Source organism: Lathyrus oleraceus, chromosome 5 (assembly GCF_024323335.1).
Source record: "Lathyrus oleraceus cultivar Zhongwan6 chromosome 5, CAAS_Psat_ZW6_1.0, whole genome shotgun sequence".
NCBI lineage: Eukaryota > Viridiplantae > Streptophyta > Magnoliopsida > Fabales > Fabaceae > Lathyrus > Lathyrus oleraceus.
This window is the reverse complement of record NC_066583.1, coordinates 220,217,028-220,233,930: the sequence shown is the minus strand read 5'-3', so window position 1 is coordinate 220,233,930 and position 16,903 is coordinate 220,217,028. Positions and strand designations below refer to the sequence as shown.

Below are 16,903 nucleotides of genomic sequence, written 5' to 3'. Positions count from 1 at the left end.
TTTGCATGAAAACTCCATTGATTCAAAATCAAGAGTTTAAAGTGTTCTTGAATCCCCATGAGCAAAAATAATTAAATATGATTTAATTTTCGTTTATTTAATTTTCTTTGCATTATTATTCTTTTTACACTTAACTAGTATCTTAATCATCACCATTTTGCATAGAAACTCCATTTATTCAAAATCAAGAGTTTAAAGTGTTCTTGAACATCCATGAGAAAAAGTTATTAATATGATTTAATTTCCGTTTATTTAATTTTATTTGCATTATTATTCCTGTTGCAGTTAATTAGTATATTAATCACCACTATTTTGTATGAAAAATTCATTTATTCAAAATCAAGAGTTTAAAGTATCCTTGGACCTCCATGAACAAAAATGGAAAAATGCAAATCGATGCTTGTTTTACATAAGTAATATATCCAATAGCTTCGCAACATCACCCCGAACATGAATCAATTGTTCGTTTGTCATGAGGGTGAATAAGATGACAGAATCAAGCAAATATATGTTGTTGTATTTTTGTTGATTTTTTTTTGTTATTTATTTGTTGATTCTAAATATACTATTGTGTTTATGAGATCGAGTAGATAGTTTTTTATTATTTATTTTCTTAGTTCCGTGAAAATTTGAGAAAGTTATGGTGTTTTTACGTTTTCGTTGGAACATTTTTCTTTCATTTTTGTTACTAAGAGAATAGTAACAAAATATGGGATTGAGAAAGAGGAAGCCTCTTTCACACTCCCTAATTGCTCAGTGCACCCCTGCGAGGCTTCCTCCTTTGGGCCCAGAGTATTTTCCTAGCTACACCCCTAATTTTCGGAATGTTTTTGTCTATTTGTATATTTTTTTATTTATTGTTTTCTTATTATTTCTTTATTTCTTTATTTTTGTTTTTTATTTTATTTTCTTTAGTTTTTTAATTTTTTTACCTCTTGTATTGATAGTGTGCCCCCCTCCCTTTTATTATTATTGATTTATTTTTTAATTCATTTTATTGTATTTTTAGTTGATGCATAATTATTAATCCAAAAAGATAAAATGACTCTTAAAATTTAACCTTTTAAAAAATACTAAAAATCGAAGGTGTTTGATCAACATCAAGTATATTTTTTAAAATCACACCAAAACATTTCCAAACAAAAATCAATCTCTTAACATCCATTAACCTTCACAAATAAAATCAATCCTTTGAAAAATTCAACTTGGTCAACACCAAGTCTTTTTCTTTAATAAGCACATCAAGTCATTTCTCAAACCATTTCATTTATGTATCACAAACAAAACATTTTATCCAACGTCAAACCCTTTTCCCAATGAAAATAAAAAACACTTAATTCTTATTAAACACTTTTCAATAAAGATAGAAAAAGAACGTGGTTGATACCACGAGCTCCAGAGGCTAAGATTCGAGATGGATATCTCGCTCATCCTAGTTCTCGCCATCATTCAAAACTTTCCATGTGACTTCCTCAAACTTTTTATTAACCAAACATCTAAAGATATCAAATTATTTTGCAAATAAGATGGAAAAGGAACGTTATGGATGCCACGAGCTCCAGAGGCTAGGATTCAAGATGGATATCTCGCCCATCCAAGTTCTCACAATTACTCAAAACACATCCAACCAACCAAACTCTTTTCTCGCTGATGTGGGATTGATCCTCAAACTTTTTTCATAAATGTAAGGTATTTTGTCTCAAGACGATGAAAAGACAATGTTTTGTCCACTTGAACGTGTGAGTAAGCTAGCGACGTTTCCCGCGAAGGTTGATTTGTAAATTCATTCAGTCGTGATGTGAATGTTCCCCTCTCCACTTACTTTGGGTAGCAGGAAACTTTTATTTTTGATTGACACAAAGTAGCTTTCGTTAAAATCGACAAAAAAGAAGCATTTTCTACCCAGAACTACGTAGCCTTGAGTTCTCCATCGCATCCAGAGATACTTAGAAGCGAGATTTAAAGTCTCGTCGGGCACCCTAATAAAAAATAAACCTTTTGTCCCATTCTTTTTCCCTTTTAATAACTCTAGAAGCCTAATATTTTCAAGTTAACACTAACATGCACAACTAGCTAAATGGTTTATGTTTAGTACAACTGGCATAAGGGGTGTTAATACATTCCCCTTGCGTAATTGACTCCCGAACCCTAATTTGGTTTCGATAACTAATATCATTGTCGTTCTTTCTTGGGTTTTATTGATATTTCTCTTTTCCTTCTTAGGAATAAAAATAAAGTTTGGTGCTGACTCTGTTAGTTCATCCTGCGAGCGTGCGATTGCACTTCGCAAGCATCGTGTTCTCATTTTTCGAGGTATGACAGATGGCAACTCTGCTAGGGGACTTCTCCCTAAGTGAGTCAAGCCTAGTTTCGTGTGTTTGTGTGCTTTTTGATTGCTTTACTTGTGTGTCTTTTATTTATTAATTTTTTTAATCTCTATTGGTATGTGGATATAATTTGTTGTATGGTTCCATTATGATGTGGTATTAGATTGATACTCTGATTGCAAACCTTGTGGGAAAGACTATCTACCCGAGTCTAGATTGAAAACATGAGATAACACGAGGTTGAGTAGTGCGGGTCCCTGAGATGTAGTTCTCGTAAGGGTCGGCACTAGAACCTCACTTAGAGTAGATCCTTTGAAAATGTTTTCGCCCGACATGTAGTTGTCATAAGCTTTAATGTTTTCGCGAGGATCCGTGACTCTAAGGACCTTTGTAGAACCTTTAACCCTTTAGCCAACTAGGAATGATGGTCGTATAGGGTGTCATCTTCAGCCTTTAACTTCCAAATCGTAACATCAATGTCCTCTAGCTATTCCTCCTTAAAATCACTGAAGTCAGAGTCGAAACAAGAATTAAAACCATAACAAGGGGAGCAGATATCACAACAACCCGATTCTGGTGCCGTATAATAAGTTTTACCTGTAACTGATCCAAAGTTATTTGTTGACTCCTTGAGCTCTCACACCTACACCCACACCATACCTATTATGGTACAATGCAAATGTAACATGTGAATTCCATAAAGGGGTTGAAGGACACGATATGGATACTTGTTTTACGTTGGAAGCCTTGGTACGGGATTTGATCAAAAGCAAGAGCCTAGTCTTCTAAGAAGACCATCCGAGAGTCAAGTGTGAATTTCGTACTAGAATAGTGGGGCATTCCATCGAGGAATGCAAGAGTTTTAAGCTCAAGTAGCAAAAGTTGATTGACATAAAGTCACCAGCACTCGAGGAAGAAGGCTCAGGTGCAGATGTTTTGATTTTCGAGCCAAATAATGAGAAAGGCAAGGGAGTTTTGAACCCTCTTATGGTTTTGTTCCACAAGGAAAAGGTCAAAGATGTGGCTAACGAGATATCAATGTTCCCTTGTGAGAGCATTGAGATACTGCCACAGAATTCCAATGTCATGACCCACGCCAGTAGAAGAAAAGAAGAAGTGGGAGATGGATCAAAAAGGGTTATATCCAATGATAAGGTTGGAGGAAAAGAACTTGAAGACCGTCATGCCAATGTCGACAAGTTTGTTGATTCCAATCTTCAAATGGATAAAAATGAGTAACTTGTAATGCCCAGTATGCCCTGTCAACAACCACTACTTCTCAAACCTCAGTGCCAGGGATAGGGGACAAGACCACAAGGTCAGTAGATTAAATCTATGAAGGAACATTGACAATAAATGTCACAAAGTAGCTTTCTCTAAAATCGACCAAAAAATAAGCATTTTATACCCATAACTACCTAACCTTGAGTTTTTCATCGCATCCGGAGATACGTAGGAGTGAGATTCAAAGTTTCGTCAAGCACCCTAATAAAAAATAAACCTTTTATCTCGTTCTTTTCCCCCCTTTTATAAATCGATAAGCCTAACATTTTCAAGCTAACACTAACACGCACAACTAACCAAATGGTTCTCGTTTAGTATAACAGACGTGAGGGGTTCTAATGTCTTCCCCTTGCATAATCGACTCCCGAAGATTTGGTTGCGATGACCAATATCATTGTCTTTATTTCTTGGGTTTTATCGATATTTCCCCTTTCCTTCTTAGGAATAAATAAAGTTTGGTGGCAACTCTGTTATCCCATCCCGCGAGCGTCGTGTTCTCATTTTTTTAGGTACGATAGTATCCATGTATTATTTTTTAATCAGGTTTAAACTATTTCCCATTAAATTTGTCTGGTTTGATGGACAGACACTGGGCAATTGTTTCTTTTAACTTTGAGCATTTTAACCACCCTGTCAGTAATAGGTACTTCATTGCTAACCACTTTGAGCTTAGCCTTTCTTTCGGTGACTTAGCTTTAATTCTTAGCCGTATGACTTGAAAGATCTTACCTTTCCACCCCTCTTTGGAGTTAGGTAGAATTTTAGTGCTTAAGTGGTATGAAAAATATTAAGTTTGGGGTTGGTCTTGGAAGTGAGGAAAGTTTTAAGTTTTGGATTGGGGTACTAGAGAAAAGTGGTCAAAATTTTAAAATTTTGAGAAAATAAGAAGTTGGAAAAAGGAACTTCTTAAAAAAAAAGATTAAAAGAATGCAAAGTGCACAATAAGGACCACAATAGTAGTATCTCTAGTAACATGAAAAAAGAACAAAGGGGTATTATAATAGAAGGAGAACTAGGTATCTAACTCCAAAGTATTGAACTTGTTTTCCCAAATATATCCTACCCGAACATAAGCCAAGATACAACCAAAACAAGCCCTCAAATATGTGTGTTTTGATTTCTTTGACGAATAAATTAGAACATGATCAAACTCAGTATAAACTATTTTACATATTGATTGAGAAACTACCTTATCCATTGAGTGAGATAAGGTGAGATGAGAGACAGGTTGAGTACTTGTCAAAGTTGAAGATGTTTTATTGAACTTGCCGGATAGACGTTGGAAGATAGAACGATGGTCAGGTAAAGAAAATGTTATATGGTGATATTAAATTTTTATTGTGCAACTTGTTTTCTGTTTGGAATCGGCAGTGCAGGCAAGTTACTTGAGGATAAGCAACGATTCATGTTTGGGGTTCTAATGACACTCTGTCATTGCATATTTTTTATCAAAGAAACAGATCAAAACAAGTTTAAAAAGGAGCAAAACTGAAGAAAAAAGACCAAAGAAATAGGGAAAAAATGACCAAGTATGGAGAAATAAGGACTTAGTGAAAATCAGGTGAAAAGGGGTGCAAAAGTGTGCAGCCACATAAATAGTCATGCACAACATTGCGAGACATCAAGCATGCGATAGAAAAGTAAAGGTTGCATCGCGCGGGCGATGCAGGTTATCACGTGCATAATGGCCATTTTTATGGAATTTTTCTAACGCGTTCTAATCCATTTTGAAGGCTTTAAAAGGGGAAAGTTTGTATTTTTTTAAGAGTTCTGAATTTTACACATTTTGGCAAGGGTTTGCAGCACCCGAAGTGATTTTAGAGAGCATTTGAAATCATTGAAGGACAATTCTTCAAGGTATTTCTTATGAAACCTTATTATTTGTTTATAGTATTGTGATTTTCACTATGAGTATATAATTCTCTTTAGGTTAGGTTATGTTTGATGAACTTATTTTGATATTGTTAGGACATATGTTTGATTTGATATTGCATGAATAATTTGATCTATAATTCTATACAATTGCACCTTGTTCTTAATGATTTTTATGTGAGATACTCTTTTAATATGATTTTGGGCACATAAGGAATACTAACCATTATGTTGGACCTAAGGCAATTGTTATGCTTACGCTGATGGACTAGGGATTGAAAACTCTTAGTTGTGGCTTAGGAATTAACATTATATTGCATTTCCTAATCTTACTTACACTGGTGGACTAGGGATAGAAAACTCTGAGTATAGATTAGTGAGCTATACACCAAGGGATTGGGTATAATGATTTTTTTAATTCATCGTGAGATTATAGTGACGATACCATTCATGTAATGCATCGAGCATCAGCAATAGAGAAATAAGGGATTATATACACAACCTGACTGCTTTCACATTACTGTCAGAACATATTTTCTTATTTAAAACCTAACCCCCCCTTTACTAATTTCTATGCATTGCACAATATTGTCTTGTTAAATAACAATCCATGTGGACTCAATCTTTTTTATTACTACAACATTATCGGCACACTTGCCGAGAAGTCATCAGTAGTTAAATATTTGTTTTGGAGGATGTGGGTGTACTAGGGATCAGGGTTAGTTGAGGGTATATTATATGTTGTAACAATTTTCACAAAATGTTATTCTCTGGTTGTCTATTGACAATGATCATGATTTTTTCTCTGGTTTTGGAGTTTCCACGTTATGTTCTTATGTTGTGATTTCCCCCTCTTTTTTCTATATGCTTGGTTTGTTTTTACCCCAACATTGAGAGCATTGAAATTCAACCTAAGCTTCCAATTCAACAAAGCTCCCGACCAAGACCCGTTTTTGCAACTTTGCACCAAGGATTCGAGACCACCGCATCGATATCAGAAAAGAGAGAGTGTAGATTTTCATGACCTAACCACTTAGTCTTCCAAAAGTTGATGAGATTGTATTTTCCAAGTTTACCATTGATTGATCGACCAAACCAATTTTCATTGTTATAACCAAATTGACCCATACTTATCATGTCCTACCACCAAATTGAATATTTTTCCTTAGAAAGATCAAGTGTCTTCCATGACATGTGATTTCAAGTCTCCATACTTAAAACACAACAAATTATACCAACTAGAATCAATGTTAGGGAGTATTATCCAAAGCCATTTTCTCAAGAGAGCCATATTGAATCTTCCAACATGTTTGATTCTAGCCCTCCTTCTGCTTTTAATTTGCTTTTAATTTCTTGAATAACTATATTAGGAGCTTTAAAGAAAGATAAGAAGAAAATTAGACAATTATTGATGACTGCATTCAAGAGAGTAACCCTTCCCCATAATAGCCTTTCCAAACTTCCAACTTCCATCTCATCTTGTTTAATACAAAATTCCAAGTAGATCTTTTCCTCGGTCTCACACCAATAGGAATTCCAAGGAAATTAAAAGAAAGGATCATATTTTGCAGGCTAAGAACAAGGAAGCTGCATGCAGATCTGAAGCATTAATATTAACTCCAAATAAGTTTCTTTTATCATAATTTACACTCATCCCGAAAGTCATTCCAAACCCGCTTAGAATAGCTTTGATACTCCAAAGATTTTCTAAAGATCCACCCGTATTAAAGATCGTGTCATCTGCAAATTGGAGCAATTCAAACTTTAAGTCAACATTGAACTTAAAACAGTGAAAATGACCTTGAGAAGAAGCATTAGAAGTCAACTTTTGGAAGGCCTTCCACTACCAACAAAAAAAGGAAGAGAGAAATAGGTTATCCTTGGTGAAGACCCCTTTCAATATCAAAGTCCTTGGCAGGGCTCCCATTCACAAGGACTGACATCGAGCTTGAGAAAACTAGCGCTTCCATCCACTGTATCAAACAATTCCCAAACCCCAATTTCTTCAAAATAAAACGGAGATACTCCCAAGAGACCTTGTCAAAGGATTTTTAAAATTCGACTTCAAAAGGAGGCATTTTTTATTAAACCTTTTAGAGTAATCCACCACCTCGTTCAGAACCACAATACCATCGAACATGTGCCTTTGAGCCAAAAAAGTCGATTGCGGCTTAAAGATCAAACTACTCATCACCTTTTTAAATATGTTGGATAAGAGCTTTGCATGGATCATATACAAACTTTCAATCGAACAAATAGATATGTATTCTTCCACTAACTGAGGATTGTCCTTCTTTGGAATCAAAGCTAAAAATGATGTTGTAATTGCCTTAAGAATCTCGACACCCAATAGAATTCATTCACAAATATCATGATGTATTTCTTAAGAATCTCCCAACAAACTTTAAAGAAACCAAAATTGTAATCATCTGGGTTTGGACTCTTATCCCCCAAACCGCTCCAAATCACATCTTTTATTTCCTCGAACAAAAAATGAGCTTTCAATTCTCTAATCTCCTATGAATTCAGCTGCTTAAAGCTAACTCCTTCAAGAGTTGGTCTCCTCTTACGAGGCTCTTTAAATATTTCTTCAAAGTGATTATGGACTACCAACTTAATATCCTCAACTTTAGATACCCTTCCACCTTATGTATCAAGGCCAATGATGTTCTTTATACGGAATCTAGTCTTCATGAAACCATGGAAACGTGTTTTAGTCCCCCTTTTTTATCTACTTATGTCTCGATTTTGTCTAAGCAAGCTTTCCTTAAAATGCAAAGACTCTCAAACTATACTAAAGACTTCCCGCCTAAACTATGTCAAATTAAGATATTGCTATTCTCCCTCACACATGTCTTGATAAAAAAAACTTTAAATTCTTTATAAAACTAACTTTTAAATATACAATTTATTTAAATAGCAGGATAAGAGATATGATATGAAAAAATTATATTATATTAGACCTTTATTTAGTGTTTTTTTTTAAAATATAATATAATAAATTAATGTTGAAATTTATTCTGTCGAGGATCTTTTAGTTAAAATTCATAATTTAAATTTGAGAATTGTTTGAAATCAATAAAATAAGATATGAAATTTTTTTAGTGATTATCCTTTAAAATTATAAATTATAAGATTAAATATTGAAAGACTCATTTTTAAATTATATCACGTCCATTTTTTATATCTAAAGTTTCACAAATTGTTAAATTCTACAAATGTCATAGCATTCAAAAATTGACATATCATCAAATTTAATTGCAAAAAGATAAGAGAAATACCAAAATGGTTTGAATATGAAATCAAATGAACAATTTTCATAAATCGACTAAAATAAAGATATTAAAATTGTAAATAAATTAATAATTTTAATATTCTTATTAAATAAATTTATAAATATTAAAAGTAATTATAGAAATTTAAAAAATATAGATAATTATTTAACAAAAATAATTGTGTACCTTGAATAGAATACATATCTTATTATGGAACTATTAAATTTGTATCAAATACATAAAATAATAAAATTATAATAGTGTACTTCTTATCATATAAGCATTAAACACATATCATAAATTTATCATATCAATATTATATTATATTCTTATCTAATTTTTTATCATATATATATATATATATATATATATATATATATATATATATATATATATATATATATATATGATAAGATAATAAAGCAGGCCATATGGAATAAGGCCGTCACTGTCTTTTATTTTGAAGAGTACAAATGCTACCACTTTAGACAACTCAATTTACGATCTTTTAGACTAAAATTAATCTTGGTTACCAAAAACAAAATATTTTCCAAAAATAAAACAAATTTTAATACAGTATATAATTAAACATCAACATTAAGCCCCATTTCTCTCTCTCTCTCTAAGTTTCCGAGAGTTAATAGATTGTTGTGAAAATGGTGATGATGAATTCCGGTTCAGCCTTGAGGAAACAGGTTTTTCCAATTGATTTCGAAACAGAAATGTCACAGCTTCTGGTAGATGCTGCTCATCATGGTGACACTGATACTGCTATGGAATGTGTAGCCAATTCATCTGTGGATGTTAACTTTATCGGAACCGTGATGTTGAAGTCCAAAACGACGGAGATTTCGCTTCATGATGAGTCGCCTCATCGAGTTAACTCGGTGTATCAGGAGTTTAAAACTGAAGTCACTCCTCTGTTTTTGGCTGCACATTCCGGAAACTTGACTCTCCTTCGTAAATTAATGGTATGTAATAATTAAATGTTGTTTACTGTTTCTGAAAATTATGACGATTTGAATCATGAGAATTCTGAATTGGTGACAGTTTTTAATTTGGTTATTGAATGTGTTTTGATAGAATGTGGGAGCTAATGTGAATGTGAGATTGTTCCGTGGCTATGCTACAACAGCGGCGGTTAGAGAAGGACACCTTAATGTATTGGAGGTTCTTATCAATGGTGGAGCTTCACAGCTTGCATGTGAAGAGGCTTTACTCGAATCAAGCTATGTCGGACGGGCTAGATTTGCTGAACTGCTTATGCAGTCCAATATGATCCGTCCTCGGGTTGCAGTTCACGCCCTTGTCTCTGCTTGTTGCAGAGGATTCATTGAGGTTGTTGATGTACTCATCAAGGTTAGTGAATAGACTATTTTGTCGTTGAAATTGTAACCATAAGAATTAACAGTTTTATCTTTGATTTTGTAACATATCAACCAAAAAAGTATTTTCATTGTCCCGATAAGTCAGTTCAGTTGGTAACTGTGCATGGACATCAGATGCATGCAGGACCGTTAGAGCATGATTACATGTTGTACTTTCTAATGGTTGATCGTACAATTTAAAGGACAAAATTGTTAATTCGTAAAAATTAAAGGTGAATGTAGCTCAACTAAGTGTCACTTTTTCTTTGGTATGTCTGCAGCAAGGAGTTGATATCAATGCAATCGATAGGATTTTGCTTCAATCTTCAAAGCCATTTCTTCACACCAATGTTGATTGCAATGCATTATTTGCTGCTGTGGTGAGCAGGCAGATAAATGTTGTTAAACTACTGTTGCAGGTTGGTGTAAGACTTGATATCAAGGTTAAATTAGGAGCTTGGTCTTGGGAAACAGATACAGGAGAAGAACTTCGTGTTGGTGTCGGACTAGCCGAGCCTTATCCGATCACATGGTGTGCTGTAGAATATTTTGAATCCACTGGCACTATACTCAATATGCTTCTCCATTACCTCTCACCTAATAGTTTTCACATTGGAAGAACTCTCTTGCACCACACCATCATTTGCAACAATGAAAGAGCATTAAATATACTTCTCAATAATGGGGTTGATACAGAATTAGCACTTCAAACTACTGAAGAAACGAATCTACACCCTATTCACATGGCTGCACGGCTTGGATTATGCAACATTCTTCAATGTTTGATTAATGGTAACTGTAACTTGGACTCACAAACAAAATTTGGTGACACGGCATTGATGATTTGCACCAGGTATAAACATGAGAAGTGTCTAAGAGTTTTAGTATCATCAGGAGCTGATTTGGGGATAGTAAATTCGTTCGGTCATTGCGCAACTTCAACAGCAATTTCTATTCATTGGACTAAAGACTATCATAGAGCTGTTTTGGATATAATTAGAGCCGGAAAGGTTGTTAAATCAAGCAATGCGTCTAGATTTTCAGCTTTGTTATTTGCCACTCGCGCGAACGACATAGAGGCTTTGAAAAAACTCATTGAAAACAGAAACATAAATCTAGATGAGCAAAATGAGGATGGATTTTCAGCTGTCATGATATCTGCTTCAGAGGGTAGCGTGGAGGCTTTCAAGTTGCTTCTTCATGCCGGAGCTGATGTAACCAATCTTAAAAACAAACATGGTTTAACAGCTCTTGATATCATAGATTTGAAACAAAATGGTGAAAATGTTCATAAGGTGATGTTTGAATATGCACTTAAAAAGGGATGTTTGAATATTAGTACTTTAGCCGAGGCGAATCCTCTACACCGTGCAGCTTGTTATGGAGATATAAACAATGTTGAAAAACTACTAAAAGAAGGGAATTATGATGTGAATAGTTTTGATGAAAATGGATATACACCATTGATGTTAGCTGCCAGAGAAAGTAATGGAGAAATGTGTGGCCTTTTGATATCTCATGGAGCAAAATGTGATATTAAGAATGAAAGACACGAAACAGCACTTTTACTTGCAAGAGAAAATAATGGGAAAGGAAATGCTGCAGAGAATGTGATAATGGATGAATTGGCTACAAGAGTAGTATTGTGTGGTGCGCGTGTGAAGAAACATACAAAGTGTGGTAAAGGGTTGCCACATAGGAAACAACTGGTAATGGTTGGTGCTGCTGGAATCTTACGTTGGGGGAAATCGAATAAGAGAAACGTTGTTTGTAAAGAGGCTGAGGTTGGACCAAGTGAAAAATTTCGATGGAACCGTAGGAAGAAGTTTGATGTTGATGAGGTGGGAATGTTTCATGTTGTTACAACAAAAAATAAGGAGGTGCATTTTGTTTGTGAAGGTGGGGTTGAAATGGCTGAGTTGTGGGTAAGGGGGATTAGATTAGTAACAAGAGAAGCCATATTTGGTTCTAGAGCTAATACTAGTTGAAGGATCATGTGTTCATCATAGAAAATCATGGAAAAGGTTGGAGAAATATTAGTTAGTAATGTGGTTATATATATCATTTGTTTACTTTTTGTTTTATATAATTGATCTCTCCATATATATACCCCATACCATAGTTATATGTAATTGACCTTGACGTAGATTTTCATTTTGTTAAAATGTTTCATGGACGCCCCGTTTTGTCAATCCATCGAACATCCACTTTCTCTCATTCAAAATGAAAACAAAACAAAATAAAATTACTATTTTTTCCCTTAAAATCAGATAGATAAGATAAAATTAGATATATCACTATTACAGATAAAATACGTATAATGACAATTTAGAAACACATATAATTACGGTTTCATAATGGTTGTTAGGTAGCGTGTGATTGTATATATGATAGTTTCCACAACGGGCGAGTGAATGTGGTTATAAGTTAGGAAGTGCACTACTTATAACAACAAGTAATGAAAACAACCGTTGTGAAATAATTTATAGGTCATGGGGTTCGAATCCCAGCAACATCATTCTTGCGCTTTTTAACATTTCATCACAGTTATTTGTTCCAACCGTGATGGTATGTGTAAGAGTTTATTATAAAATATGGGATTGTTTATTTTTCTCTGCCCTTCATTAAACATATACAACCATTCAAATAGATTTTTGAGATAATAATCAGAAAAATTAAATTATTCTTGAAAAACAACTTAAACGGTTAAATATTTTTCAAATTGCATGCATCTTATAATTCATGATTTCCTCATTAATCCATATAATTTGATTCAATCCCAAAATTTTCAAAGTAATGATGACGATGTTAGTGCGTGAGACACTTTTAGTGAGGAGAGAAAGAGAGAATATGAAATAAGGATTGATATTATTGAATGATATAAATTGAACTACATTATATGTATTTATATACAACTAACTAAACTCTCTACTAAGTAAGTAACAAATCTTAAACCCTAGTTAACTTTGGGCTTGAGGCACACAACTTGGATTATATTATATCTCAACGTACCTCCTATAATCCAAGTTATCAAACATAGCTAATCATAGTCGATCTGAATTATTCATAATTTCTTTCTCAAATTCAGGAATCTGCCGATCTTCAATTATTTGGTGAAAATGTCGGTCAATTGTGTTTCACTTGAGAAATATCTTACTTCAAGTTCACCTTGATTTACCTTATCCATTAAGAAGTGAAATCTAGCTTCAATGTGCTTACTCCTTCCATGCAAAACTGAATTATTCGTAAAATTTATGGTTGACTTGTTGTCGATCTGCATCACCAGAGGTTTCTTCACTTCGTCTCGATATCTTCCAGCACATATTTGATCCAGATTTCTTGACATGCAACATAGAATTCTTGTATCTATTCAGCCTCACACGATGATAATGCCACCACAAGTTGCTTTCTCGAGCACCACGAGATTGAGGCATCAAATATTTGAAAGGAATAACCAGTCGTGCTTATTCAATCTTCATTATCTCCACACCAATCAACATCTGAATAGAAAGTAACCATATCTTATTTGCTTTAAGAGTCTCATCGAAATAGAATTCCATAGTTTATTGATCCTTTTAAGTATCTTTGAATTCTTCTTGCAGCCTTCATATGTGACACTCTTGGTTCTCTCATGTATATACTCACTAATCCTATTGAGAAACCTATATCAGGTCAACTATTGTACATATATCTCAGAGATCCGACAATTTGTTTGAACAAAGTTGCATCAAATTTATCTTCCTCTCCATGCTTCTCCAACTTCAAATTTGGTTCGACATGCGAAGATGCAGGAATCGAATAATCCATCTTGAATCTCTTAAGTATCTCTTTGACATACTTTCTTTGATGTAGCACCAAACCTTGCTTCGACATTTGAAATTCCATGAATATGAAATAAGACAAGTTTCCCAAATCCAACATTTCAAATTCCCTCATCATCATCTCTTTGAACTTTGATGGGTTCTCCAATCTATATCCAGTCACTAACAAGTTATCGACATATAATCAAATGATTGTTATATCTTGTGCCACAACCTGAACATAGACACCATACCCAGATTTGCATTTTACGAATCCCGATTCGACTAAGTATGAGTTGATCTTCTTGTTCCATGCCTTAGGTGCCATCTTGAGGCCATAAAGCATTTTGTGTAACTTATACACTTTCATTGCTTCCTTCTGCATCACAAACCCAAGAGGTTGTGTGACATAGACTTCTTCGTCTAAGGGACCATTCATGAAGGTTTATTTCAAATCTAAATGAAAATTTGACCAACCTTGCTTACATGTCAAGGAAACTACTAGTCAAACAGTCTCTAATCTTGCTACTGGTATGTATACTTCATAGTAGTCGGCTCCTGCTCTCTGAAGAAAACCTCGAGCTACCAATCTCACCTTATGTCTTTCTATTGACCCATCAGCATTGTGCTTCAACTTGAACACCCAATTCACTTTGATAGCTTTTGTATATGCTGGAAATTCGACTAACTCCCATGTGTTGTTTCTTTCGATTGCTTGTAACTCTTCGACCATAGCTGACTTCCATTGTTTATCGTTTAAGGCTTCATTATAGTTGATTGTTTCAACACTTGCAAGTAAGAAGAAATGAACTAATTCTCCATCGAGTGTGACTTCACCAACACCAGTCACTTCATAGTCTTGAAGTCTTGTTGGATGAGCTCTAGTTCTTTGAGGTCTTTTCGAATGTGCCAGGCATGTCAATAACTGATTCGACTTTGACTGGAATATCAACAACATATTTGACTTCGACATCACTACTTGCTTCATTGAAATCATAGTTCATCAATGGCTTGTCAATTGCATCACTAGAATTCCAATCCCGGGAAGAAGTTTCATCAATCATAATATCTCGACTCATCATAATATTCTGATTAATTGGATTGAACTACCTATATGCACCAATTTTATGATATCCTACCAGAATCATAGGTTCACTCTTGTCATCAAGCTTCCTTCTTCTTACATCAGGAACATGCTTGTAACAAATAGATCTAAACACCTTCAGATGACTCACTGATGGTCGTTTTCCACTCCAAACTTCTTCAACAACCTTGGTCTTCAACTTCTTGGTAGGTCACTTGTTCAGAATATAAACAACAGTGGTGACTTCTTCACCCCATAAGGATTTTGGCAGATTCTTCTACTTCAGCATGCATCTCGCCATGTCAAATATGGTCATATTTCTTCTTTCTTCTATTTCATTGTGTTGAGACGTTTAAGGAGAAGTTACCTCGTGATCGACACCATGTTTTCCACAAAACTCTTCAAACATCTTGGATATGAATTCACCACCTCCATCTGTTCGCATAACTTTGATCTTCTTCTCACTCTGGTTTTGGACAAGCATATTGAATCTCTTAAAGATTTCGAATACTTCGTCCCTTTGCTTGATCATATAGATCCACAGCTTTCAACTAAACTCATTGACGAACGAAACAAAATACTTGTTTACACCAATGGTATGCTCCTCAAAATGGCCAGATACATCTGAATGTACAACTTCGAGTATGCATGAGGATCTCATTGGAATGGTCGAAACGAAATACCTTCTGGATTGTTTTTCGACTAGACAACCTTCATAGAGTTTGTCAGGCATCTCAAGACTTGGTATACCAATTACCATATCTTGAGTAATCAGTTGATTGAGTGATCTAAAGTTCAAATGTCCAAACCTCAAATGCCACAACCAACTATGCTTGTGGTCGACAACAGTTTTTAGACATTGTACTTCAGTCGAACTGATCATGGTCTTGAATGTTCTATTCTTCGACAAAGGAGATTTCAAGACCAAATTATTCTGAGCGTTGAATAGTTCTAAGGCTCCATCTTTCATAATCACTGAGAAACCTTTTTTACCAGTTGTTCAATACTTAGCAAATTACACTTCATTCCAAGTACAGAAAGTACATCTTTGATCATACTTTTCCCTTCATTGCTCCTTTAAATAACTATGTCGCCAGTACCTTTTGCTTGCAACGAGCTATTGTCATCAAGTTTTACCTTGCTCTTCTTAGACGAGTCAAAATCTGCTAACCACACTTTTCGACTAGTCCTGTGATTCAAGCAGCCCGAGTCGAGGAACCAAATGTTGGAGTTGACATGGTCATCTGCAATTGCAACCATAACCACCATACCTTTTCTCCTTCCTCCTTGTCTTTTGTCGTTCCCTTGTCTTTATTGTACCAACAATTCTTGGCCAAGTGACCCCATTTTTCACAATTATAACACTGCACACCTTTTTTCTCTTTGTCTTTCTGATAGAAATTTCCTTCTCCTCTTTTCGAGGATTCAGAAGCCCTGTCAATGACCATATGATTCGACCAAGACTTCTTACTTTGAGTCTTGTCTCCTTTGCCTCTGAATTTGTTGGAACCATCGTGCTTCTTCCAAGCCTAAGTCTGCAGTGCTTGTATCAAATCTTGAACCCCTTTCCTTTCGACAATCCTAATCGCATACACCTTCAATCAACCAACCAAATCTTCCAGTTTCATGGTTTCAAGATTGTTGGATTCTTGAATAGCTACGATAATGTGATCAAAGTGAGAGGTCAACATATGCATTACCTTCTAATTATCATCTTATCAGTTAGGGTTTCACCACAACCCTTCATGAGATGGACGAGATTCTGCACTTTTGACACATACTCTGCAGTCTTTTCATCTTCTCCCATCTGCAACAATTCATATTATCGATGCAAAGTCTACAATTTGACAACTTTGACTTTCTCACCTCCTTCATAGTACTTGACAAGAATATC

The 16,903-nt window shown here is 34.7% G+C and overlaps 1 protein-coding gene across 1 annotated transcript; it reads left to right on the top strand.

Moving 5' to 3' along the window:
- The first annotated feature begins 9,350 nt into the window (after nucleotides 1-9,350).
- On the top strand, nucleotides 9,351-12,197 carry LOC127083087 (uncharacterized). The gene is made up of 3 exons (XM_051023323.1): nucleotides 9,351-9,729; nucleotides 9,842-10,117; nucleotides 10,407-12,197. Exons 1-3 carry the CDS (start codon nucleotides 9,415-9,417, stop codon nucleotides 12,111-12,113), a joined length of 2,298 nt encoding a protein of 765 aa, XP_050879280.1. The 5' UTR covers nucleotides 9,351-9,414; the 3' UTR covers nucleotides 12,114-12,197.
- The last annotated feature ends 4,706 nt before the right edge of the window (nucleotides 12,198-16,903 follow it).